The 24,745-nt window shown below is 41.3% G+C and overlaps 1 protein-coding gene across 3 annotated transcripts in view; it reads right to left on the reverse strand.

Annotated features, from left to right (window-relative positions):
- Positions 1–24,745, reverse strand: part of SDK1 (sidekick cell adhesion molecule 1) — a 387,985-nt gene that overhangs the window by 76,973 nt on the left and 286,267 nt on the right. For all 3 annotated transcript variants that reach the window (XM_065644569.1, XM_065644568.1, XM_065644570.1), the window contains exons 21-27: positions 21,117–21,308; positions 19,182–19,303; positions 12,144–12,253; positions 9,590–9,740; positions 6,952–7,189; positions 991–1,106; positions 558–747 (exon numbers count right to left, since the gene is read on the reverse strand). In XM_065644569.1, the coding sequence (XP_065500641.1) occupies positions 558–747; positions 991–1,106; positions 6,952–7,189; positions 9,590–9,740; positions 12,144–12,253; positions 19,182–19,303; positions 21,117–21,308 (1,119 nt within the window). The remainder of the gene's footprint in view (positions 1–557; positions 748–990; positions 1,107–6,951; positions 7,190–9,589; positions 9,741–12,143; positions 12,254–19,181; positions 19,304–21,116; positions 21,309–24,745) is intronic.

Here is a 24,745-nt window from a genome sequence, read left to right on the forward strand (position 1 = left end):
CATCAAACGGCACCCGGGAGTCCCTGAGCTCATGGCAAGCCCTGGAGGCAGCTGCAAAAACAAGCTCGTATGATCACCTTTCAGGGTCAATACCTTATCCTTTCGGGAAAAAACCGAGAACGGATTACTGAAGTTGCAAATTCTGTACCTCTCTTTCAGTCCAATCCTAACCTGATTTGTTTATTGCTTTCAATTGCAGTACTCTACTCTTTTTTTAGAGCATGATTGAACTTCAATAGGAATTTATAATTGCACTCTCAAAATTGTCTTCAATAGAAATTGTCTGCACCGAGCTTCAGAGCACAATTTTACAAGTTTTTTTCCTCTTCATCAGCTGCAGAGAAAGAAGAAATGAGGGACTCTGGTTTTCCGTGGTTTTGCCAAATGCTCAGCCCCTGACCAATGGAACAGTGCTGAGTTATACCTGGTAGGGATCCAGCCCTAAAAAGCACAAATAGCCTTAAGTTTGGGCTGTTGTCTACACTTGTATCACTAAAAGAAAGCAGTGTTAAAAGGCTGGATCGAGTAAGACACATATTTTGGTAATCCGAACTTACTATCATCCTTGGTTCTTTCTATAACTGCAGGAGAGCTGGGGACTCCATCTCCGATACGAGTGAACGCCAAGATCTGGATCTCGTAGAGCACGTATTTCCGCAAGCCAGACAGCAGGCAAGACTGTGTGTGGTTACCTCGTACCATTTGGCTCTTTGGTTCAGAGTCTAAATCTCTTGCTTTGAACAGTATCTGTGGAAATAACGTACACGAAATACAAAAAGAAAAGATTGTTACATAAGGACTGAAAAAAGGAGTACTTCTTTTAGATTCCTCTTTTTCACATAAAATGAGATTATATTCACCAGTCACCCCTTTAAAAACCAGCTCACTTCCTATATCTTCTCCAGCTGATTTATAAATAAATAACAAATGCAAAAAGATACCCAGGTGATGCATTAAAAATGAAGTAAACATGAAGCTGCAGTTGCGTACCTTGTAGCCCAGGATGAGGCCATTCTGGTCGGACTCGGGGACTGCGGTCCACGTCAGAAGGATCTGGGTTGAACTCACGGCTTCAGCAGAGACGTTCTCAGGAGGAGCAGAGGGAACTGGAATCACGCGCCACAGCCAAAAGCAGAAATATAATAGGTAAGACAAACTACATTATTTTTCTCCATTCTCCCTACCCGCTTGGGATTGTTCCAGGGTCCCATTGAAAAGCATCCAAATCCAAAAGGACTGGAATAGGTTCTAGAGGATCCCTTCTTCTTTTGTGTTCATTCTGCATCTTCTTTATCTTTCAGCCTGCTTCACAATTTCTTGCCAGTTCATCTCAGAAATCACAGTGTTTGCAAAGAGCTAAACATTTAATACTAAGCAGTGTCTACAGCTAGAGAGCAAATAGCTATGAATACATTTCAGGTTCTATATATTTGCAGTAATTAGAATCAAGTTTAAATTGCTGGACTTCTACAGAAGTCTATCTCCTGGTATTTCTTTCCCATACATTTTATTTCCCTATGCCCAAAGCTAGAAATCTTTATGAATGGGAGTTTATCTTACGGTACAGCCTGTTCTAACAAGAGGTTTTACACCACCCTGGGTTGCTATATTATCTGAAAGGAAATTATAGCATCTTGTCTAGAGTTAGCAATAATTCCAACCACTGGACTGCGGTTCTGTAAGAAGTTGTTTAACCTCTAAGCTTTTTGATTATGTGATAGTGCTCGACATTCACAATACATCAATTATAGACGGATACATTAACACAAGGTGTATTTTCAGGGAGTGAAAGATATGCCTATTTCACTTATGTTGCAAAATTGGCTCTTACGAAACTAGAAACATCATTAGAACTGATGGCACAGGAACATTGTAATTTGCTCTGACTCCAGAGAAAAGCAAACTTGCATTTTTTTTCTCATGCCATTAAAATTAACCGCTGCCGAACAACCACACAACTGCAAGCTTTTGTAGGCAAGCTTAATAGCAGGCCACATTACACAAGCGGAATTTGAGGCTATTTTTAAGAGTTCACATTTTATGCTGCCCTTTTGCATTTTTTTTTTCCTGTGGCATTTCCAACATCTGAAGGGTACAATCTTTTCTAAAGCACGATACATCCGTCAGGCCCCGAGAGAGCATTTCACCAAGTTACGTTACACGAGCACTTATGGATGGTAAAACTTGATTAGGTCCTGAATATATCACAAAAAGGAGCACAAGTCTCTGCCAAAAGTAATGCTCCCCTGACTGTCCAAATGAAAGAACAGATCTGCTGTTTTGAAGGCGAGCTCCCCAAGCTCCTAGCAACATGAACAAGATAATGAGTATGACACCAGAATTAATATAAATTGAAAAAAAAATGCACCGCCCCCCACCCTTGTGCACTCAAGGTTAACCGCACAGATAGTAATTTCTGAAACAATTTCGCCGTTACCAATTATTTGGGACATGAGAAACAGAGCACCATCACACAACACTGCAGCAGACTAAAATCTAATTTTTTTTCCCCTCCAACGTTGAAGTGCTTTTTTTTAAAAAAAAATCTTCTCCTAGATTTATCCCCCACAAGGATATAATTATGTTAAAGGAAAATAGATTGCCAGGAGCCATGAATGTCTTTGGATAGCTGCCATAACTTTATCTGTAGATCTTCACAAAGAGCTACTCCCACATGAATCACTTCTGGAGAGAGAAAGGGTGGAGGTGGGTCGCAGGAAACCAGAGCGCATAGAGGAAAGAAGCCCTTTCCAGCCACGTTTGTTTTTTATTTTCTCTGGTTTGAAACCTTTCAAGAGAGAAAAGAAGTTTCTTGATTTTACAAGTATTTATTTTCCTCTCTGATCAGCAGCCACAAGATTTCCCGAATTCAGAAAAGGTGGCGGCTGTGCCAGGTCTGGCCCCGCGTGCTTCTTGCTTTGAGGTGTGTGTACAGTCCTGCTGCTGGGGGGACCCCGGGCTCACAAAGGAGAGAATGGGCTTCCTGAGGATTTCTTAGCCCAGACTCCTCTTAATTCCCAGGGACAGCCAGGGCAGCTGCATGTCCCCTCTCACTGGAAAGGACTCTAAGCCAAATGCCTAAATCGTAAAAATTCTTGCGTTCATTGAGTGCACTTTAATTCTCCAGTTCTCATGTTAGTGTTGAGAATTTTATTCTAATACGGATCTATGAATTCACAACCTGCAAGTGGTATTATGGATCTTGCTGTTGCCAGTCTTTTATCAACTAACAGACTTTGATCGACCTTTTAAAAATGAAGCGTAACCTTCTTTTCAACGACCCCTCTCCTCTCTCAGGACATCCAGAGAGTCAAAGAAATTATAGTTTGCTAAGACTAATTAGGGGCTTGAGCGAGGCATAAAGATCCCTCTTTCCTCTGCAACTTCCTTTCTCTAATGCTGGTTTCCTCAACTATTGCACTGAAGACTCTGCTATAAGCTCCAAAGCCGAGTTCTCATTAGTAACCCACAAAAACGGTACAGAAGCCAAACGACAGTGTAAAAAAAAAATCTCAGAGCTTTAAAGAAATGAACCGGAAAGACTGAAACTAAATGATGAGCTAATCCAGCAAAATGCCAGCTGCACGTGTACTGTAGAAGATCAAACGTAGGAAATTAGAGAGTTAGTGGCACTCTGCACTGAAACTTCAGTAGGAACTCAGGTTTTTAAGGTTATCTGTGTTGGCATCTAAGATCATGCATCCTCTTTCTATATCTGTTATAACCATATGCAGCAAATGATGCTGGTTTATGTCTCTAACTGGGCCCAAGCAGATTTTAATAAGCTAGCCTGTATTCTGGCTTTCTAAGAAAGCTTGATAGTGGGATGCAGTGGTTCTCTCCACTTTTGCAGCTCATTTGAGCTGAACATCCATCACTGGTTTTTGAAAGTAAAAATTAAGCTGCCATACTGTACATCTGCCGTCAATTAAGAAGTGCGAATTTAGAGCAAGGTTCATGGCAAAAGTAGCATAGCTGCAGCACACAACCATTTTGCCTATAAAATTAGATACCGCAGGCCAAATTCTCAGCTTGTATAAACTGACAAATCCCGCAGTGACATTGGACCACATCTGAATTATCAAGCGATGCTTTATCACACCACAGTAACTGCTTCATGAAGGTCAGCCTCTGAAACACGAAGAGATTGATCCCTGCCATAGATATGTGACCAGGCTTGTACAGCGGCTGATTTTGTAAGACAAGTCTACACATTCATGCAGCTGAATATTAAGAGTCCAAAATATTAAGGCACCAGGTTAGCTGTATTTGAGATGAATAGTCTGAAAATAAGAGGGTTTATATCTAAAACGAAGCAGCCCTGTCAAGGTTGTTCTAATACACCAGAGGTCTCTGAGTTTTCTTGCTTTCTCCATATTGTACCTACTATCATTTTCAATTTATTGAGTGGAAACTGAGCTCGTTACTCTGCAGTTATTTTACACAGTTAAATTTAATGAGTTATTTAATTTCTAACATTATTAAACCATTTTTTGGATTGGTAAAACCTGTCCTGTTTAAAAATCCTAATTCATCCTCCTCCACCTTCAGCTGCTTGAAACCTTATCCAAGATTTTCATTTTAGGGTTTCCCAAATGTGTTCTAAGTCTGGGCTACCAAACCCCACAGCATTATTTATTCTCTCATCGTTTCTTTGGTTTCGAGATGTTTTACATTCAAGAGCTTCAGAAACTGGAGAGTACCTATAAAGGCATGTTCCTTTATTGTCAGCATGTGTGCTCAGCTATTAGCGATATGATCACACATCCTAGAATGAAGTCCTCAAGTACAGCTTTATTTTTAATGAAGACTCTGGACTCCAGTGGCTGTGCTGTCATTAGAGACCACGAGCTGATTTAGTGACTTCTTAGGCTCCTTGGACAGTGTAAAACCAAGGAGCCACCATGGGATCCTGGCCAAGCCACCTCTGGCCAGCTGTGAGGGATGTTTGCAATCTGCAGCACCAGGCAAAACCCACTTCCCTGAGTTTCTGCATCTACAAAATGCAAAAAGAAATATTTAGGATGTTGGTCTTTAAAGTACATTGAAAACGCATGTGATAAATAGAATTTCTCTCATAGTTCGGAAGACAGACATAAAAATGCCTTGACCTCTCTCTCTGGCTTTAGATATCTTTTATTTGCATTTTAATGCCATTCGACTGTGCACACTGGTTAAGTGTAGATTCCCTGAAGTTCTCTCACGCAGCTTGCCGCTATGCCAGCTGCTCTTGTATATTCTACATTTAAGAAGATACAGCCAGAAGTCTGAGCCATGACTTGTTCTATTCAAGAAATCAGATGTTAGTATCAAAGAAAACACATTAAAAAAAAAAAAACCAACCACAAATGAGTCCTTATGGCCTAGATCATAGCTTTGTGTTATTTTGATCCCAGTTCCTGTGTGCCTCCTACAATCAGTTTCAAGTCAACCTTCTTTTAATACTGCAAGAGAAAATGCCAAATACACGTGTAACCTCTGATCTTTAGATGCTGAGCCATAGTACTATAATCCTAAGGTTTTATGAAATCGCTTAATCTTAGTATTTACTACATTTCAAAAGGAGCGTTTGAAGAGCAGCGGAAAGGAGAAAGTGGAGAATGTGGTATCTTTTTATTATGATACAAAACATTTCAAAACTATTTTGTCTGGGTCATGCTATCTCTAACTCCAGCAAAAGCACGCCTTGTTTAAAATACCGCTGGCAAGAGCTTACCAATTACTACTTCCTAAAAAGCAACACTTTAATGGAGGGGGATGACTTCGTTTGGCTTTTTCCTCGGCTGGTTTGAAGGACGGATGTCTGAACCAGCAGACCGAACCCTGCCACGTCCAGCACGTTCCTGCTTCCCACCAACTAACGCTGCGTGGTACAGAGTGCACAGACATGCATATATGTGTCTGTGAGCATAGGGTGTGCATAGGATTAAACTCCAAAACATTTTTAATGAAAAAAAATCAGAAAAAATAGTAAGAAAATATATTAGTGTTGAATCTTGCACAACTACAGGTCACAAAGAGCTTCTATTATTAAATTTTTAAACCATCTATGTTATCCATTTTGTTATTCACTTGCATTATAAATTTTAATTTATCAGGTGCATGTAGGGTAGGTTTGGAAATGAGTTTGGTGGAACTTAACAGCTAGAGAGCAGGTTTTCAAGATCTGTCTTTCCCGTTGCTGCTGCACTAACAATAATGTACTGTTGCCTGAGATTGAGAGTTTGCTTCTGATATTTGAAGTCTCTACGCTAGTACAGACAAATCAGCCAGACAGTACAGTGCTTGTGCTCTAGGTCTATACACAGGTTATGTCTATATGTAGGTTATGTCTACATAGCTTTGTACACACAATTTTAGATGGCAGTTCTGAAAACGTGTCATCAAAATCTCCAATAATCATTTCTGTACGGGTAATCAGCTGTTTAAAAAAAACTTGTGCCCTTTTAGAAATATTTGGTGCTTGAAATTAAATTTCAGATAACCACAACTGTTGGAAAATCTGCCCCAGCCTAGAAGGTGACAAGGAGAGGGGGAGAATGAGGCACGATGGGGTTCCAGGGAAGGAGTAGAACCCTGAGAGACCTGCTCAGCCAGAGCAGCCGTACGCACTTTTCTCCATGTGTTGTCTGTACCGCTGCCAAACAGGGGCAGGAACAGGGAGAGGTTGTTTTGCTTGCTTTAAATATATAACCTGCAGGTTTATATGCAGGAAAACAGGGTAGGAATAAAATAAATAACTCCTTCAAATGCCTATATGTCTTTTTGCCTTCGGTGCATCTAGAGATTGTTTCTTTTTTTCTTTCATTTTAGATTTAATGGATCAACAAGCAAAAAGAAAAAAAAAACCACCAACACGAACCAAACAACAACAAAAAAACTGAATAAAGGGCAGAAAATGCTGAAGTTCTTGGATGTGTCCTTCACAGCAGACTTGGTGCTTTGACTCACCGGACTCCCGTGTGCGACCTCTCACGACTTCGCTCCACGGTCCTGCCCCGATGGCATTGAAAGCCTGGATCTGCAGTTCATACTCTGTCCACTCCTCCAGATCTTCGATCGTGTACTCTCTTTCCAACCGGTCATTGATCACCTTCATCAAGGTGGCAGACGGCAGATCCACATGCCAGAACTTTATCCTGTACCCCACCGACTCCGGATTGCCATTGTACTGCGTGTCGGGGAGGGGCTGGTGAACGACACAAAGAAAAGCACAATATTCCTATACAGAGCACATCGTACAATCTATATACCACGGCTGTCCGAACTCATACAACGCCACAGGAAGGCAAAATAGATCAAGAGTTCGATTTTATGTTTTGTTCATGTTTCGCAATCTCTGTATTTCTGCGTTGCTTGAAATTTTCTTTTCATTTTTATGTTAATTTTGAACCAAATAGATATGCTCACAGAACTATGCCATTTGCTGTGGGTGTATCAACAGAGATTATATGAACACAATGTATTTCAGAGCTTTGTGATTAATTATGGAAATGAATGATAAATTAGTGAAGCATGTGACAAATTCATTTATCGTACATTTTTTACATTTTTACTGACTCTCTGCCTACTCATTTATCAGCAGAGATTTATTCTAGTATTCTAACTCCCCAAGCAATTTCAGATATTATAATATGAAATAATTAGCCTACTTCACGAAGTTTAGAATTTTCCCCCATAAAACTAACTACATGATGCCACGGATCACTGATATTCAGTTCTGAATCACTGGGAAAGTTTGATATATATTAACATTTCACAGCTTAGAAGACTGTATCCCACAGGCAAGCGGGGCTAGAAATGTGACCCTGGTTCTGTAGGAAGGAAGGAATTCCCAGCTCCCAGGGGGACACAGATTCACCTGCAGGTCTTGAGAAAAAGAGATTAAACGCCTTCAAAAACTGACATTATTAAGCTTGAAAAAGGTATATTGGACCATTCTGCGCTGCGGCTGTTGCTCCTCCTGAACCCTGCGCAGTTTGACTCATGAAAAACAGGCTCTCAGGTAGCACAGCAAGGAAATACAAACTAAAAAATGTTTTAAAGTCTCTTAAAACAACCCTGAGTTAATATTGATGGAAGACACCTAGGTCCGGATATAGTACCAAAGGTTTAACAACATGGGCAAGTTTTTCACATGGTAAAGCCATGAATGAGTTACGTGGGTCCTATCAAGTGAACTGCAATGGCTTTTCTATGGAGAATGAAGTGACACCTTCAAGTTTGATGTTTTGGTCTTCCAAGGCTCAGAATTAAGCAAAGCTTCCCATTGAGAAACTGGAATTATTCCTTTCTGATGGGAGAAAAATCTGCTTGTTTCTAGCCTGACTTTCACTTCCAGCCATAATGAGTTTATGCATGGAAAAGCTAACATTTGGGCAAAAGGAAACCTGTGCTTCATCAACTTCACACCACAGTAACCCCAATGGAAAATTCTGCCTAACAGGGGAGAAGAAAAACCATCCTGGAGCAGGTTAATTGCCAAGTAAATCCCAATGCAGCAACTCTGCAGGTAACTGAGACAGTCAAAGGGGTACAACAATGTCATCAATCACTGCATCTTTGCAAGTAATAATTTCTTTCTACATTTTAGCACATATCTTCACATAAATATAATCTTCCTACAGCAGTGTGATGTGCAAACTTTGCTGCCTTAGAACTGCAGCTGTTCGGTATCTGTAGGATGATTGCAAATGGCCGGTGCGCACCTTCTGGGGACGGTTTTGTACAAAGCAAACAACTGAGCCCTAGGAAACTGCAAATTGGCTCAAGTATTACATCCCTGTCCCAATTGTTGACCCAGACCGTGGAACCAGAGAGTCTCAAAAGCCAAGGTTTTACACATACGCATATATTCCTCAGGTGAAGTGGCAGAAATAGTGGCAGTAGGCAATTTAAGTGATTAATAAGGCACTTAAGGTAGGTCTTAGATTTCCGACTGTTGTGAAAAAGGAAATAATTTTGTTCTTATTCCTTATGGGAAAGGAAAAAAGAAGGGAAGGGAAGGGAAGGGAAGGGAAGGGAAGGGAAGGGAAGGGAAGGGAAGGGAAGGGAAGGGAAGGGAAGGGAAGGGAAGGGAAGGGAAGGGAAGGGAAGGGAAGGGAAGGGAAGGGAAGGGAAGGGAAGGGAAGGGAAGGGAAGGGAAGGGAAGGGAAGGGAAGGGAAGGGAAGGGAAGGGAAGGGAAGGGAAGGGAAGGGAAGGGAAGGGAAGGGAAGGGAAGGGAAGGGAAGGGAAGGGAAGGGAAGGGAAGGGAAGGGAAGGGAAGGGAAGGGAAGGGAAGGGAAGGGAAGGGAAGGGAAGGGAAGGGAAGGGAAGGGAAGGGAAGGGAAGGGAAGGGAAGGGAAGGGAAGGGAAGGGAAGGGAAGGGAAGGGAAGGGAAGGGAAGGGAAGGGAAGGGAAGGGAAGGGAAGGGAAGGGAAGGGAAGGGAAGGGAAGGGAAGGGAAGGGAAGGGAAGGGAAGGGAAGGGAAGGGAAGGGAAGGGAAGGGAAGGGAAGGGAAGGGAAGGGAAGGGAAGGGAAGGGCAAGGCTTTCCTGAGTGCTGGCCTGACCCCTTAGGGAAGCAGCTGCATCCCGAGCCCCCCGCTCACCACCCATCGCAGCCACAGGCTGGTCTCACTGGCCGTGCGCACGGTGACGCTCCCGGGGGCAACATCTGGCGGAGCCTGGAGCGTCTGGATGACACGGGAGGGCTGGCTCAGCGGGCTGGGACCCACCACGTTCACCTGCCGCATCCGGAACCTGGAACGGAGGAAAGACACGGTGCGCATGGTAACAGCTCAGCGAATGGTACCTCTCTTCTCAGAACAGGAAAAAGATGGAAAAATACAAATTATGCCTTTCTAAATGTTCCACAAAGGTTGTTGCGTGCAGGTCCCCTCTGTATTCACTGCTGAATGCTTTATGGTAACTGCTTTCAGATCCTCTCAGGTATTAAAAAAATGAAAATGAGATTAGCTTAGGGTCTATTAGAAACTTAGGTATTTGTGTGAGAAATTTATGTTAATTATACCAAGCCTGATGAGCTTATACTAGCAGTAAGTGATTTTCTCTTGCGATGCTCGTACAATACATTCAGAAAGGTATTAAAATATCAAACTTCAGATAGTCTCATTCCCTGTCAATATAAAAAAATATACTAGTGATAACATTTCCCCTCAATTACTGCTTGAAAGAAGCTGATTTATCCCTGTGCTGCAATTTCAGCCTTCCTGCACAAGAAAGATTAAGTTATTTAATATGGATATGCATCTTTAAAAAATACCCTGTCTGCTTGAAACCATCTCTTCTACAATAGAAATCCCTACTGGGTCACAAAAGATTTACAGAAATATTTTTTTCACAAATCACAAAATAATTAAGACGTGCTGTACATTTCAAATACTCTCACCCATCACAAGCAATAAGAGGTATCCAGCACTTCCATATCAATACATGACCTGTTCATACTAAACACCTAATTTTTGGACGTAATGACTGAGCTTGGGAAAAGGGTGAGCTAGTCAACATAGCAGTGTTTATTTATCTGCTCTGATCTCCCTAGAAAACGCATTAAAGGAAACATATTAAACAAATACTGTCCTTGATTTCACTCTCAAACATTGGCATAAAGTACAGAAAAGAAGCTGGCTGCTAGAGATGCGGCCTGATAATTAGCTCTCATGATGCATTTCCTCAGTGGGCAATGACTAAGGCTGACCAGAGGGCCACGCAGCCATTTGGCAACAACTCTCTAGGTTTCAAAAAAATATATAAAATTGCTCTACAGTGAAACAAAACAAACCAAAAAAATCTCATATCTGTGCAAGCATGAGAGAAAAATAAACACGGCAAAACTCAAGGAGCTGCTTCAGTGTACAAGCTATGATGAAAAAAATCAGAGAACTGGAAGTGTGAAAGATCCCAGCCTAACTGGGATCAGTCCAGAATTTACTGGGTACAAGAGAGACATGAGATGTTGCAGAAAATAAATAAGAAGGTTTAACAATAGAAAAAACCCCAAACAATCACACCGAATTCCTCATACGCTTCCTCATTATTTTTTATCCTAAAGACATTTCTCTACACACCTGCTAGGTGTGCAAGTGTTTCTTATTTTGCATGGATGGTGAACGTTGACTGCGGTACGACCTGCACTTTATTATTCACCTCTGCCTTCTCAGCTTTAAGGATGCACCTTATGAGGAGAACAAAATCTTCTCAATCTGAAGATAATTTCTCTAAATCTCTGCACTAGAAGTCTCAGCTCCAACATTTTGGAAGAGTTTTTAATAAAATGTTTTGCTCTTAAGAACAAGGTTTGTGAGAAATTCAGTATGTTCCTAGGCTCCTGACTAAGGGAAGAAAATTAGCAAAATTATCATACCAGCACTGAATTACTTGTAAATTTTAGGAGCTTTACTTGGTTGCTCACAACAGCACCTGGGTGAGCTCACAGGCCCTCCAGCGAGAGCAAATGGACAAGTTTTAATGAGCTGATTTAACACTTGCCACAATATCTCCTTTCAACCAGATTTACACTAGCAAGCTATTTCATGAAAGAATTTTTCATTAGGATTGAGTACTTCAAATTCTCATATGTTGTCTATACTAAAGCAACGCATTGCTTGAATTGATTTTAAAAAATCAATCCTATTTAACTGGGGTTTACCCATAATGTAGATTCACTTCAATCAGTTTAAGCATTGCATATATTTATTAAGCTTAATGTGGTAAATTCTTATAAACAAAGGTTTCATCTAACCGATGCTACCAAATTAAGGCAAATCAATAAAACGATGTTTAAACTGATGTAAATATGTAATTACAAGTTTGCAGCAGTTTAACTACAATCGATTTGTCACTGACTGATGTCACCCTGTTGCACCCTTCAGACGAGGGAAGTCACAGGATTGCAGTCACTCAAAAAAGTATTTTGCTCTCCATTTGGATTTCCTTTCCAATGTTATGAACTGTATTGTATGTAAATTACAATTAACAATATCAGATGAGGAATTTTAAGTATAAACTATGAAAAAACAGTGGACCTTTTCCCTTTTGTTCAGATTATAAACCACAGACAGGTGCTTCTGATTAGGAAAGCTGTTCCAAGCTGCTATTTACTCATTTTTTTGCATGCTACAGCTAATTGCCTGCTGTTCTTACCTGTAATGAGTGTAAGGAGTAAGGTTCGGTACCTCCAGCATCTGAGCATCAGGTTCATTCTCCACCTCACGAAGACTCACCCACTCTTCTTCATCACCCAGTACACCAACCTGTACATGGGAGAGGCAAGAAGGAATATAAAGAAGACTATCTAGATATAAAAATAATTATACATATAACCTCTTTTGCAATGTGTCTCATCTCAGAAGTGGAAGGGCAAATGCTTTAAAATAGATATTATCCAGCTAATATTCATTTTTACACGGCAAGGCACTGGTTACATGTAAAGGGACAACACAGCCAAGTTAGCCAAGTTTCCTTGTACCTGTTCGACTTCACTGGGATCCTCTGATAAGATCTATTCCAGAAAAACACTATGAGAGTGCTAATACCCTGTTCAATCTCAGTGCCACAATACAAAAGTATTGAGTAGTAATATACCAAAATGAAAACTAGCCTTGATAATAACTTACAGGAACTGATGCATACTAAACAAGTCTCAATGGAGGCAAAATGCCACAGAAATGAAGAAAATGAAACAAGAACAAAGAACAAGAGTGTTTTAACCTCATCTGCTGGTCTGCACTCAGACCAGGGTTTTTCACGTGCAATGCTTTGTATTAATTAATCACAACATGTTGCCCAACATAGTCCCTCAGCTACGGCAGAGTTAGAAGGGCCAAAACGGTGATGAGAACTGAGCGCATTACTTTCCATACAGCTTTCTGGAGACAAAATGAAGATAAATTGGGACTTAAAAGGAAGTCAACAAGACAAGAGAGACAGGCCAGAGTCTGACCTGGGACCTAGAGGATGGCAGCATCGGCAGGCAGGGTTGCGGGCCAAGGAGCTGGAGGAGGAGAACAGGAGGAGACAGAAGAGAGGTGGTAGATGGCTGGGCTTCACTTTTGAGATTCACAAGTGCAGAAACACGGGAGATCTCAGACAAGACTTCCCGATGTCATTCCCTAGCATCACGCACATTTACTCTGGTGTTTCAACCCTATCACAACAGGCAGCACCTGCAGTTCCATTCCCTGCCCTGGTACCCAGCATCAGGGGCTGAGGGATATTAGAGAGAACAGAGGCAGCTACTCCCTTTAGTATCTATTTACAGACTTAATATCCAGGAAGATGCCTAATCCTTTTTTACCCTACTGACACTATCTACTCCCGCAGACTGCTGTGGCAACTAATTCCAGAGGCTCACGACCCACTGTGTAAAGAGCTATTTTTTTAATCTTTTTTAAACAGATCCCTTACGAGTTCTGTATACTTAGTTACAGCCACAGACACTGTCAAAGCACTTGACAAGCAATGTAGTCCAAAGTACGTAGCATATCCCAAGTACTTCAAACAGAAAATTAGGTTTCATTCACTCTTTTTTTTTTTTCCTTCAGGAGAAACAGCCTGATTTATTTATAGATGTTTTAGTTCTTTGCTCACCCAGGAGTTGAAACACTGCATATTTATGTTTGTGCATGAAGCAATGACACAAGGAAAATTAGGCCAAAGATATAAGTTCTGCATTGCACTGTGAAAAGAAGCCTCTGTGATCTTCCTAGCAGAGAGCTGCTTCCATGGAGGGATGTGGCTGCACAGGTCTCGATGGGCCTTTCAGTCCTGTTGGTTATCAAGGACACTGCCACACACCAAACAACCTATAAAATAGATGTCAGTGAAGATTATGGGCCTTTTAAAATTCCCAGTCCCAACTGAGCATCATAAATTTTAGTGAAGTCCATGGATGCAGAAGCTTAAAGGAAGCAAGTTGAGACAGGGCTGCATGGTAAAACAGAACAGCGCCAAACTGAACCCAGAGAACAAAGACATGACAAAGAGATTTTTTTTTTTAAAGCTACATGAACGAAGAAAGGAAATGAGGGTTGATTCAGTCAAGCAAACAGAGAACACTTTTTACTAAAAGAGTTTTTGATTAATGCTGTAGAAAGTTTGTAGTAAATGCTTATTTTTGCAAAACTCCTTGCTCTTAACAGCGTCACCTCAAAGTGCTGCAGTAATTGTATAGCAACAATCCACAGTGCTTCGGAGGCTGCAAATAATCTCCAGTGGTGAGTTAGTCATCTTTTAGTATTCTAAGAACAGTAAGAGCTTTTTAAACTACTACTTGCATAGCAAAAAAAAAAAAAAAAAAAGACCACAGGTTTCAGTCATTATGCAGCAGCAGGCAGGACGTTAATACGCATTAAGGACCACATGGTTCAGACCCAGAGGCCCACAGGGCTGTGAACAATTGACACTGACTCGAGCTTGAGAGGTGTCCAAAACCCCCCGCCTGTTTTGCAGCTCGACGTTTACTGGTTGGCTGCAAAGGTGGCAATATTAAGGATCTTTTAGGGATTGAGAAGCAGCAAAAGCTGCTATGTGCCCAGGGCTGCTGCAAGTCCTTCGAAAGCTACCCCAGGAGACAGCCTTCTGGTTTTGAGTGCTCTCCCTGCTCGGAACGATGGGTGCAGCCTGCAAGGAAACAGCAGATGCCAACCAAGCCCGGAATTACAGTTGTTCCCAAGCTCAGGAACCAGCTGGTAAACAGGTGGTCACTACCTGTACTGGGAGGTGCAATGCAGCAGCACAGACTGTCCCAATTAACCGCTTTTAGACTAATTTTGTGCCAAAAGGTAGTGACAGAGAGGCGGAAAAAAAATCAACCACAAGCATAGTTCTGTGATTCGGCAAAAGATTTTAAGAAAAATGGATTGGGAACTTGCTTTAGATATAATAATACCTTGTAATGCTCCCAGGATTTGGTGCCAGCATTTGGGAAACTACCTCAAAAGGTTAAATCTTCTACTGAAATCAGTAGTGTATTTTAAGAGAGTGTTGCTTCTTGTGGGGAGTTCTTCCAAAGTAAGAGGACTGAAGGATGAACATCTGTAGGGCAGCTCGGTGAACGGCCCGGCACTTCTGATTTGTGCGGCCAAGTGATTCCAGGTCAAAGTTACTCAAAACAAGTTTCATTTATTTAGCAATAATCTCAGAAAGGAGTCTCGGAAGAGAATCTTCAGTGATGGACTTCTGTATTTTTAACTTCTGCAAGATCTATAGTAGATTCCAAGTTCCAGGCTCTTGAAGGAAAAGGAAATTATTTTTGCTGAAACACTCTGATGTCAGATCAGAAGAAACGTATCGGTTTCAAGAATCAGAGTACAAAGGGATTCCCACGGGGCAAAAAGAACTATGGGCGCAGTAAGGATAAAAGAGCCCTTTGAGGGCCAACGGAGTCCACTATGAGCCACTCCGCATAAAATAAAATTAATTCGGAGGCTTCTTTCTTGTAGCTGTTTTTTGGATAACAGTGTACGCAAACTTCAGAAAGGGATTATGTTTGTTGACAGATGCACACATATTCATGTGTGCATTGGTTTAGGAGGCAGATGAGAACACCAACTGCTTTTCTGTTACCATCGGCATAAAAACTCCTTAAGAAACGCACTCAGCATCACAACAGTTCCCCCTGCAATAGGGCCGTGAGCCCCGGGAGGCCCCAGGACTGCCACAATAAAAACACCTATGTCCACTGAGACACTTCAAATAATTCTTGATAACGATCAGCCATCACAGGTTAGCACACATTCATTCCCATCTCGCAGCTGTTCCCAAGGCATTACATTCAATAAAAGGGCATATTCATTTATTATAACAGAAATAAGACAGTATAAAACAATATTGGAAGTGATGTCAGAACCCCTTACTTCTCTATGCGTTAGTTTTTCCATTTCTATAAAGGAAAACATTACATTTTTTTATAAAGTGACTTGACATTTTCTGATGGAAGGCACCATACAAGCAAAGTTGCAGAATTTTGACTTAAAAGATACTTTAACCATAAATAATTAAAATTTTGAATGAAAAATCATGCGCTGTGACATTTTGTATAAGACAGTAACGCTTTCAAAATCGTGAACAGTTACGAAGTACTAACAGTAGAAAAGGAAAACACGTTTCTGTACATTACTGAGGTGCCCTGTGTTCTGCTATAGTTCAAGATATGTCAGAGTTTTCATTATAGAAGTCCATAACTCACACATTCGAAATCGCTTGGGGAGAAATTCGGTTCACAGGATGTCAGCCTGGGTGCAATTTTTTTTCTTACAAAATCCTTAAATCGATTCAGCCATTTTTGATTTAAAGATTGGTAAAGGCATAAAATTGTCAGAGTTTCAGACACACTATTTACCAGCCCTGAAGTGAAAACGACACCAAGAGAATCACCTTGTACAATGGATGAATCCGATCTGGATCACTGACTTAGCCCACAAAACCAGATAAATTTGTGGTTAAAGTTACGTCTTTCCCAACTCCCAGCTTTACAAGCGAACACAGTGATAACACTTGAAAGGTTTTACTACTTCGAAACTCCCTTTTTGAATTCTGCTACCGCTCACCATGACATTCATACAAAACCTCTCTAAAACCAGCAAAGGCTTAAAGGGAAAAACCAAACCAAGCTCAGCAGAATTTGGCCCTGCTTTTCTAATGAGCTACTGCCAATCTTGATGCTGTGGACCAAGCACGTACCAAGGCACAGTCATGATGCCACCATTTACGTACTTCTCCCGACAAAACCCCACGAAAAGTTCAGCACGAGAAAAACAAGCTGAAACTGGATTGCAGCACGGGGAGAGTGCAAACATGAAACCAAACGAACGACGGCAGGGATTCAGTGCCATTCTTGGTTCCAAACTACTAGAAAAATGTTTACAAGATACATTCTAACTGCATCTGAGAATAAAGGATGATTGAAAGGATTTACTGAAATTCTTTGCGGATGAACGTGTTACCTGTGTGTGCCAATGCCACAAGACAGTTACTGCTGGTCAGCAGAACCTTTACATTACACTAGACCCTCTTCTCTTTAGATCAGACTCTATGTAATGGAAAAACAATGTTAGAAACATTTTCCTTAAATGGCACTGGTACTTATTTGTAGTTCTCTGTTTGGAAATCTGGTTTCCTCCAGTCCTCTGTGTCTAGATGGCAAGATGGAAAAGAAACAGCCTAGTGATTTTTAAGAAATCCCTTCAGAAGTACAGAATGTAGCTTCACTGGAAAAAACACTAAAATGGGATTTTTAACGCTTGATATTTCAGTATCTACCAACACTAAAATCTTAAAGACCCGATTCTCCTCTCATGTTCATTGACATAATTGAGAGTTAGTTCCACAGTAGCTCCCACGAATTTACATCCCAGCACAAAAAGCAGAAGCCAAGGCCAGATGTACAAATTTTCACATCAACTGGAATTCCCAGCTGTGTTTTTCATCCAAATTGTTCATGAAGTATCAGACTTCAAAAATGGCACTTAGCCAAAATGGAATACTTGAAACATTTCCTACACCTGCCCTTATCAAGGAAGCATTGTGCCACATAAAGGAACAAAGAAGAAAAACATGTTGGTGGCAGTTTGTTTTTGTGAGTGTGAATATGAAATAGCTGAAGTTTGTCTCTAAGGACCCAAGCATTTAGATTAAAGGGTATATTTCCAGTAGAAATGGAAGAGAAGATCCAATATATAAGGGATGTTCAATGCAAAGCCATCACCCAGCTGTAGCGAGAGGGATGTAGAGGAAGTGCACGGCAGTAGCGTGTATTTGTTGGTCATGCTTTGTCAAGAACCCAGCGATAGCAGAAGTTCAGTGCAGAGGGAACAGATCTGTGTGGGAAATCAACCCATTTCTCCTTCCAGGAGAGATCATGCCGTACGAGGTCTTTGTAAACCACAACATATTTTACCCCAAGCTATTAGCTGTTTTCAGCTCCTTCCCCAAACGGAGCAAATATTCCTGGATCCAGGATCTATCAGAACCAGCAAGCCCTTGACTTTGCTAGCAACGCATAAGACGTTGAGGAAGGTTTGCGAACAAGAGAGATCCTCTGTTCCCTCCCTGCACGCCAAGAACGCTTCAGCTGCTATTTGTACCTAGGGCTCTTTGAGGATGCAGATGAACTTTGTGGTAATTATTATTGCATTTCTAAAGCATTCAAATTTATTTCATTTCAGCGCCACTCTGTAACTCATTGAATGAAAGAATTAACAAATTCTTAGCTATATCAGTTTGGGTCTCCAGCACAAAATCACTTCTCAAAACGTGCCAAGCCATAAGATTTCAGTGTTTAATTCCATAATATACAATAATGCGTATGTAAGCGATACAAAATGTACCAACTTGCTCACATTACCAAGTGAAGTGATTGTATCAACACGTCTAAGTGCTGACGGTGATTTAAGAAGTCCAACGTTTGGTCTTAAAAACAGATTATATTATTTATAAAGATCTGTGGGTGGAAAGGAAGAAGCAAAACTCATCTGTCAGGAAAACAAATGGGGAATATATAACTCCTCCAAGGCGCAATGACAGCAGAAAGAGGGATATTGTTTAAAGCTGATGAAGAGCAGAATTCATCCTATTCACATCTAGAGGCCTGGATAGGAAACTTCAGTATATTCCATTACAAGATAGAAAAATACACTTAGTCTCATGAATAATGGTTTCTTCACTGCTCAGTGCAATTCTTCTTATTCTTCTGACTCTATGAGATCATAATTCCAGGTTTGCATCTGGTTCAAAAATACACCTGACAGAACCTAAACGCGGGTTTCAAACCCTTTTTTAAATAAACGGATGGACCTAAGCTCTGCTGTATATTTTGCTTATGATGCATCTGGTGTTCTTCTGAACATAAGCAAAGCTGCTTTAAAAAATTCACACAAGTTATTTAAAGTATTCTCGCACATACACACACATATATATATATATCGTTCCTATGAACAGAAGTTATAGCATTCATATGACCGTCTTCTCACTGGCTATCACACAGACACGTCTCAGCTAAGCCTCTCGAGCTCCCTCGCACTCCAACCTTTCCAGGACACCCTGAACGGCCACCACCAGGCCATTTACCAAAGAGCTTCTATCCAAAGTTAAACAAAAACTGTAATCCAAATGGCAATTCACTATTCAGACCCTTTTTAACCATTCAGAAACCTCACTAGGAGCTTTTTGTCGGGGACATACCTGGCCTTCGACTATCCACTTGGAGATGGAGGTTTTGCCGTCGTAGCCGGGGCGGAACTGAAGCGTGGCAGAGCGAGGACTGATGTTGGAAATCACCAGGTTGGATGGAGCACCTGGAAGTTCTGAAGAAATAAGAATATAAATGAGAGGTGGAAACGCTCTTCACCCAGCATCCAGTAACACAGGCTGACATTCAATGTTTCAGCATATAAAATACCCTGGTAACAATTAGGGCAAATAGCCGTGTTTATTCTTCCTTTTTGGTAGAGTATTACATACAACGTTACTATTTTTGCTGCTCTGAGCATGCACCGTGTTTTTAAAGATCATAAGAGAAAAGAAAGAGTTCATCTAAAGCATTGCAGCTACTATTTCGGAGAAGTTGCACAACAAAGGACGGCAGCTCAATGGGGAAGGCACCTCCCAGCGCCAGATCTGCCAGTCACTTGCCAGGTCACCTATTTCCACTGCGCTTCTGTTGCTCCAGAATTAAATGACAACATTTTTTACTTACGTTTTAGACTACATACAACTTTAATATATTAAGAACAGAAAAAGACTCAAATTCTGCCGTAGTGTATGGGGAAGATTTTGTGATTCTTATATTGACCTATAAAAAATGGGTTTTAGAGGGCATTTCTGATGCTTGAACAAAGTAGATGATTTTTAAAAAATTTATACTGCAGATAAAGGTGACCTTCTATGAGGAAAAATCGGCAGCCCCAATCAGATCTTTGCTTCACATCAGTCAAGCTTACAGCCACGTTTACATTTTTAATATTATCTGAATTATCAACAAAATCAAGCCCAGGAAAGACATTAAATATAGATTGTTTGGAATAAATTCCCAATAGTACCTGCATTGGTAAGTAATGTAAATTATTATTATAATCAGTAATCATTCCTAAGGTTGTACTATGTGCAAATGCAATAGGCAAAAAATGGGTGGCTTTTTGGCATATATTTCAAGTAGGCACAAATACACAATATTTCTTGATTCTTACTTCACATTTGTGGGAACTATGATCGATAAACTAACCCTGACCAAGTCGGGTAATGCTGTTATCTAGCTAACAACAGGGAGCACGGCATTGATCTAGTCTACAGCGTGTCACAGTTACCTATGATCAGGGAAAAGAAAAGCAAACATACTTCAAGACATACAGAAAAGTTAAAAAATACTGGAAAGGGGAAAAACTGGATTATCCTCAGTGATGTAAACTAACAGCTCAACTTGTGTTGAAAATTCTACTTGTGTAACATATAAATTAACTGAAACTGCTTGTTTGAGGTAAGAATTGGCTTTTTAGTTTGCTTTCTATACTGGATGAGGGACAGCGCAGAATTTTAAAAACAAAGTGCGAAAAAGCGAAATTCATAGGTGCCCAAATGTTAACTCTGACAATGCAGCACAGGACCAGCTGCTCCCACATCCTTCTCAGACTACAACTCCCAAATCTTGTAAGTAAGATTTTAGTTTCATTGTACAAGTGTCCTCTCATAGGCGACAAAAGCTGTGCTACTTATAAATGGAAAAGCCTTTCCCTTTTAACAGTATCCAGACTCTATTTTTTCCCCCAAAGCAACACTTTTTAAATTGATTCTGGCTTCATTCTTATGTTACTTCGTAAATGTCAAGAGATTGTGTATTGTATCCACTTTATTACTTTGCCCATTCCTTCTGCCATCCCTACAGGTTCTTTTGTATGTGTATCAAACAGCCTCAACTTTCTGCTAAGGTCAAATTGCGAGTGTGTTCATGTTAACGTTTTAATCTGTTCTAAAAATTAAATTCAAATTACGTGCTAAAGAATTCCAAGGCTTTACAAGTCCAACAGGTTTTATCATTACCAAACCAAAGTAATTTGTGATCGTCGGGACACAGAAACACGAAGAACCAGCGCATTTTAATTTGTTTCACGCAGTTTCACCAACCTGGGGGCACGCCAGAGGAGATGGTGGAGGACGTGACCCACCCGCTCCCTTTGGCGGTCACAGCTGCCACCTCGATGGTGTAGGTGGTGAGAGACGACAGCCCCGTGATCTTGTACTCCAGCGTCGTGTTGGGCAGCGCGCGGGCAAGACGAGACTCATTCCTGCCGTACACCTCCCAGGAGATCTGGTACCCTGAGGAACAATTGCACACAAGTCAGGGGGCCAGAGCAGAGCTGGGGGTCTACTTTTTCTTGTAAAGAACGGTTATACAATAGCCCAGCGACCGGGAAATTCCTGCATCTGCAAGATTTGCCTGTGGTCAATGGTGGTTTGACTTGTTTCTTACTCTACTCCATTCTCGTCACCTTTATAAGCCGAAAAACAAAGTTGAAGTAAACACTGGCTAAAATCCCCAAGTATTTTTCTAATATTTTTGTTACTGATAAGCAACTGATGTCAGTACCCCATGGGGTATAATCTGCCCATCGGATTACAGATGGGGGAGGACATGGAGTCTCAACAGTGTGTCTCTTTTTAATATGATGACAAAGTGCTTGCTGTGAAATGACTAGAAAAGCTGGGGATAATCTCATAGAAGGGTGGACTTCCATTCTGTAAACTCTACAAAGCAAACAGGAAGAAATACTGGAAAATCTTCTCACCAGCTGGAATATCTAATTAAAAAAAAATCTATATGTGCTTAGTAGGGCTATTCCCTTTCCAGGCTGAAGTAACCTTCACTGCTGTATATCTAGAAATACTCACAAATTTGACGATAACAATCAGGCAGGAACATTGTGGGAACCTTCTAGGAACTGTAAAACCTCTACTCCCCACTGCTCGTTCCTCACACAAATCCTTTAGCAGGGTGAATCATTATCCTTTCTTTCAGACCCATAGTGTAGCCAATGCATTGTCCAAATCTGCACTCACCCTGACCTCCAGATTATTCTTCTATCATAACCAGGCTTCCCTTTTTATGGCTTTCATAACCGTTTACCTTCCAAGAACTTTTGAAACTTTCTACTGTCTGATTTGCTCAATTTTACCTCCAAATCTGCTTGTCCTCCTCCTGCCCAGTCCCACTTTATTCTCGTTTGAACCCATTTGAACCTCACTGTGCCAGTCCCCGAGAGAGCGTGTCTGAAAAGTTTGCTTGATTGCAGCTTTCTTTGTGATTTGACTCGGGGCGGGGGGGGGAAATACACATAGCTCTTGAATGCCTGTGAAATGGAAGTGAATGAAAAGGACTAACAGAAAGAAACCCCACTGAGTGAACTATGCAAGCGGCAAGCTGGCTAGAGAAACTCCCTACTGGGTTCCTGTTCCCATCATCTAAGATGAGGAATTCAGACCATTTGGAGGGCTTGAGGTTTTTTTCTCTTTTTCTTTTTTTTTTTTAGAAAAATAACATGTTAAGCTGATTAACAGATACAAATTGATTTAGCAAGTACCTTACGGCATTAATCAACAAGGAAACATCATGTCATGAACTAAAGGCATGGTGAGGCAAAATATTTCTGCAAGAGTTTGAGAGGTGTGAGATGTTATCGTTCCTCCGGTGCCAGCAGTGAGAGAAATTCATATTAACCTAATTTTGCAGGGAAATGGGCTTGGAGTAGTCACATAGCCACTAATTCTGTTTCAGGTGATGGAGCAGCGATAGAGAGAGGTGATACTTCAACAACCGGAGGTACACCGTAACCACTTGACTTACCATGCACTAGGAAGGGGAAAAACTCCTGAATGAGCATCTGGAACCCGTTTTAAGCGTGTGTCTGAATGGGAATTAAGACAGTAATTTACCAATATCTCAGAGACGCTGTGGTGCATTTTGATGTTCTATGAAAAGGTTTGAGAATCATTTACCAGCGATGAGAGTTTATGTAGCACAGGCAAGACTATAATCTGTATGAAGATTTGGACAAAATTTAAGGACTTTATTGCCTTTATTAATATAGAGGGTGAATAGAACAGTGGAGGATGACTGTCCACTCTGTTTGCTGCTCAGCGAAGCAGCACGAAGGAGTTAGAACAACCATCTTAAACACCCTTTTCTTTCAAAATCCACGGGTGCTGTTTGTTGCAGATGGGGCAACGTGGAAGAATGAGGAGTCCAAGGAAGGTGCAATTGTGCATCTCCCCACTTCCCAACAGAGGACACAAACCCAGCGGCCATGTCCCCAGCCAGCAGAAGGTCCATGTGCAGCCGTGGATGGAGCAGGGGCTGCGCAAGGGCCACGTCGTGGCTCATCTGTCTGCCCAGGAGCTGCGACTGACCCCGCTACGCCTGCTTTGAACCCTCCACATGGGCTGGCAGGGGGAATCAGGGAGTATCGCCTCCGAATAAAAAAAAAAAAAAAAAAAAAAATTTAAAAAGGGTTGCTCCAAGCAATAAATAACCAAAAGATAAGCAGGGGACTTTTAATGTTCTCCCTATCCATTTGTTGCTTACAAATAATAGAAAGTTTCATCCACCATGCAATAGGCAATCTTAAGCAATTGAGGTATCTTCTCTCCCATCTATATAAGCTTTGGATATACATCAAATGTTGGTGATTATTTTTTGAACATTTTATGTTTTCTCCCTTGTGACTACAGGGATGAGATGCAGCTTTCCCACCCATTAGGCACATAGTCCATACGTATTTATTTACTGCAAAAAAGTTATTCCCCAGGAAAAATATCCCAGGTTCACATGCAAATTGGAGAAAAGGCACAGAGGCAGCATTTACTGTTGGATATTTCAGTCCCGAAAGTATAGTTAAATTCTAGTCATATAAAGAAATGCAAACAGAAAACACATCCATACATACTGAGCAGACACAAAGCCAAATGTAATCATCCATAACAAAAATAGATGAAAAAATGCCGAAGGAAAGCAACAACATCCACCGTACCCCCGAGTAGCACTTAAGCCACAATGACTGACAGATGGACAGAACTTTAGGACATGTGGTTGGTAAAAATGTGCTGTTTTACAGACGCGATCACTGCCAGAAATGTGCGGGGGGGAGAGTCCAGCCGGCCTGGGTTGAGTGTTTCCTTTGGCTTCGGTGTGAGAATAGGAAAAGGTGCCACAGAGCCTCCCCGTGTGCTTTGGCACCGCATCCTCCCTGCAAAATGCTGCCTAACGGAAACTAATGACCAGAGGAGTTTCAGAAATAATTTTCTGTTGATCTGGAGTAAATTCTCTACAAGTGAGCGGTATACCCAATCACAAACTGTCCGTCTGCATCCAGGCCCTCATAAATCAATGTTTACAGAGAGAACGAGGAAGATACTGAAATTCGCAGCAAGAGTAATGGGCAATTTCCCAGAGCAGGCTGGCTCCGGGCAGCCCCCGCCGCGCTTTCCCCCTCCCAGCTCTGGTGCATGGAACAAGAACGTCCTGTAAAGATATCAATGAGCATAAATTATGAATAATTGCCTCCCCAAGCACTCAGATCTCCAAGCAGCCCTCCAGAAACCTTTGAGGTACTCAGGGCATGAAGAATTTTGCTAGTCTCTTCTTCTAGCCCAAAGGCAATTTGCATCGTTACGGACATTTCTTTTTCCTTATAAACTTTGCTGGGCATTTTTACACTGGTGTTTCTTCATGAGCAATAGAGCTTCTTGAGTTAATCCTT

This window comes from Caloenas nicobarica, chromosome 14 (assembly GCF_036013445.1).
Source record: "Caloenas nicobarica isolate bCalNic1 chromosome 14, bCalNic1.hap1, whole genome shotgun sequence".
Classification (NCBI taxonomy): Eukaryota; Metazoa; Chordata; class Aves; order Columbiformes; family Columbidae; genus Caloenas; species Caloenas nicobarica.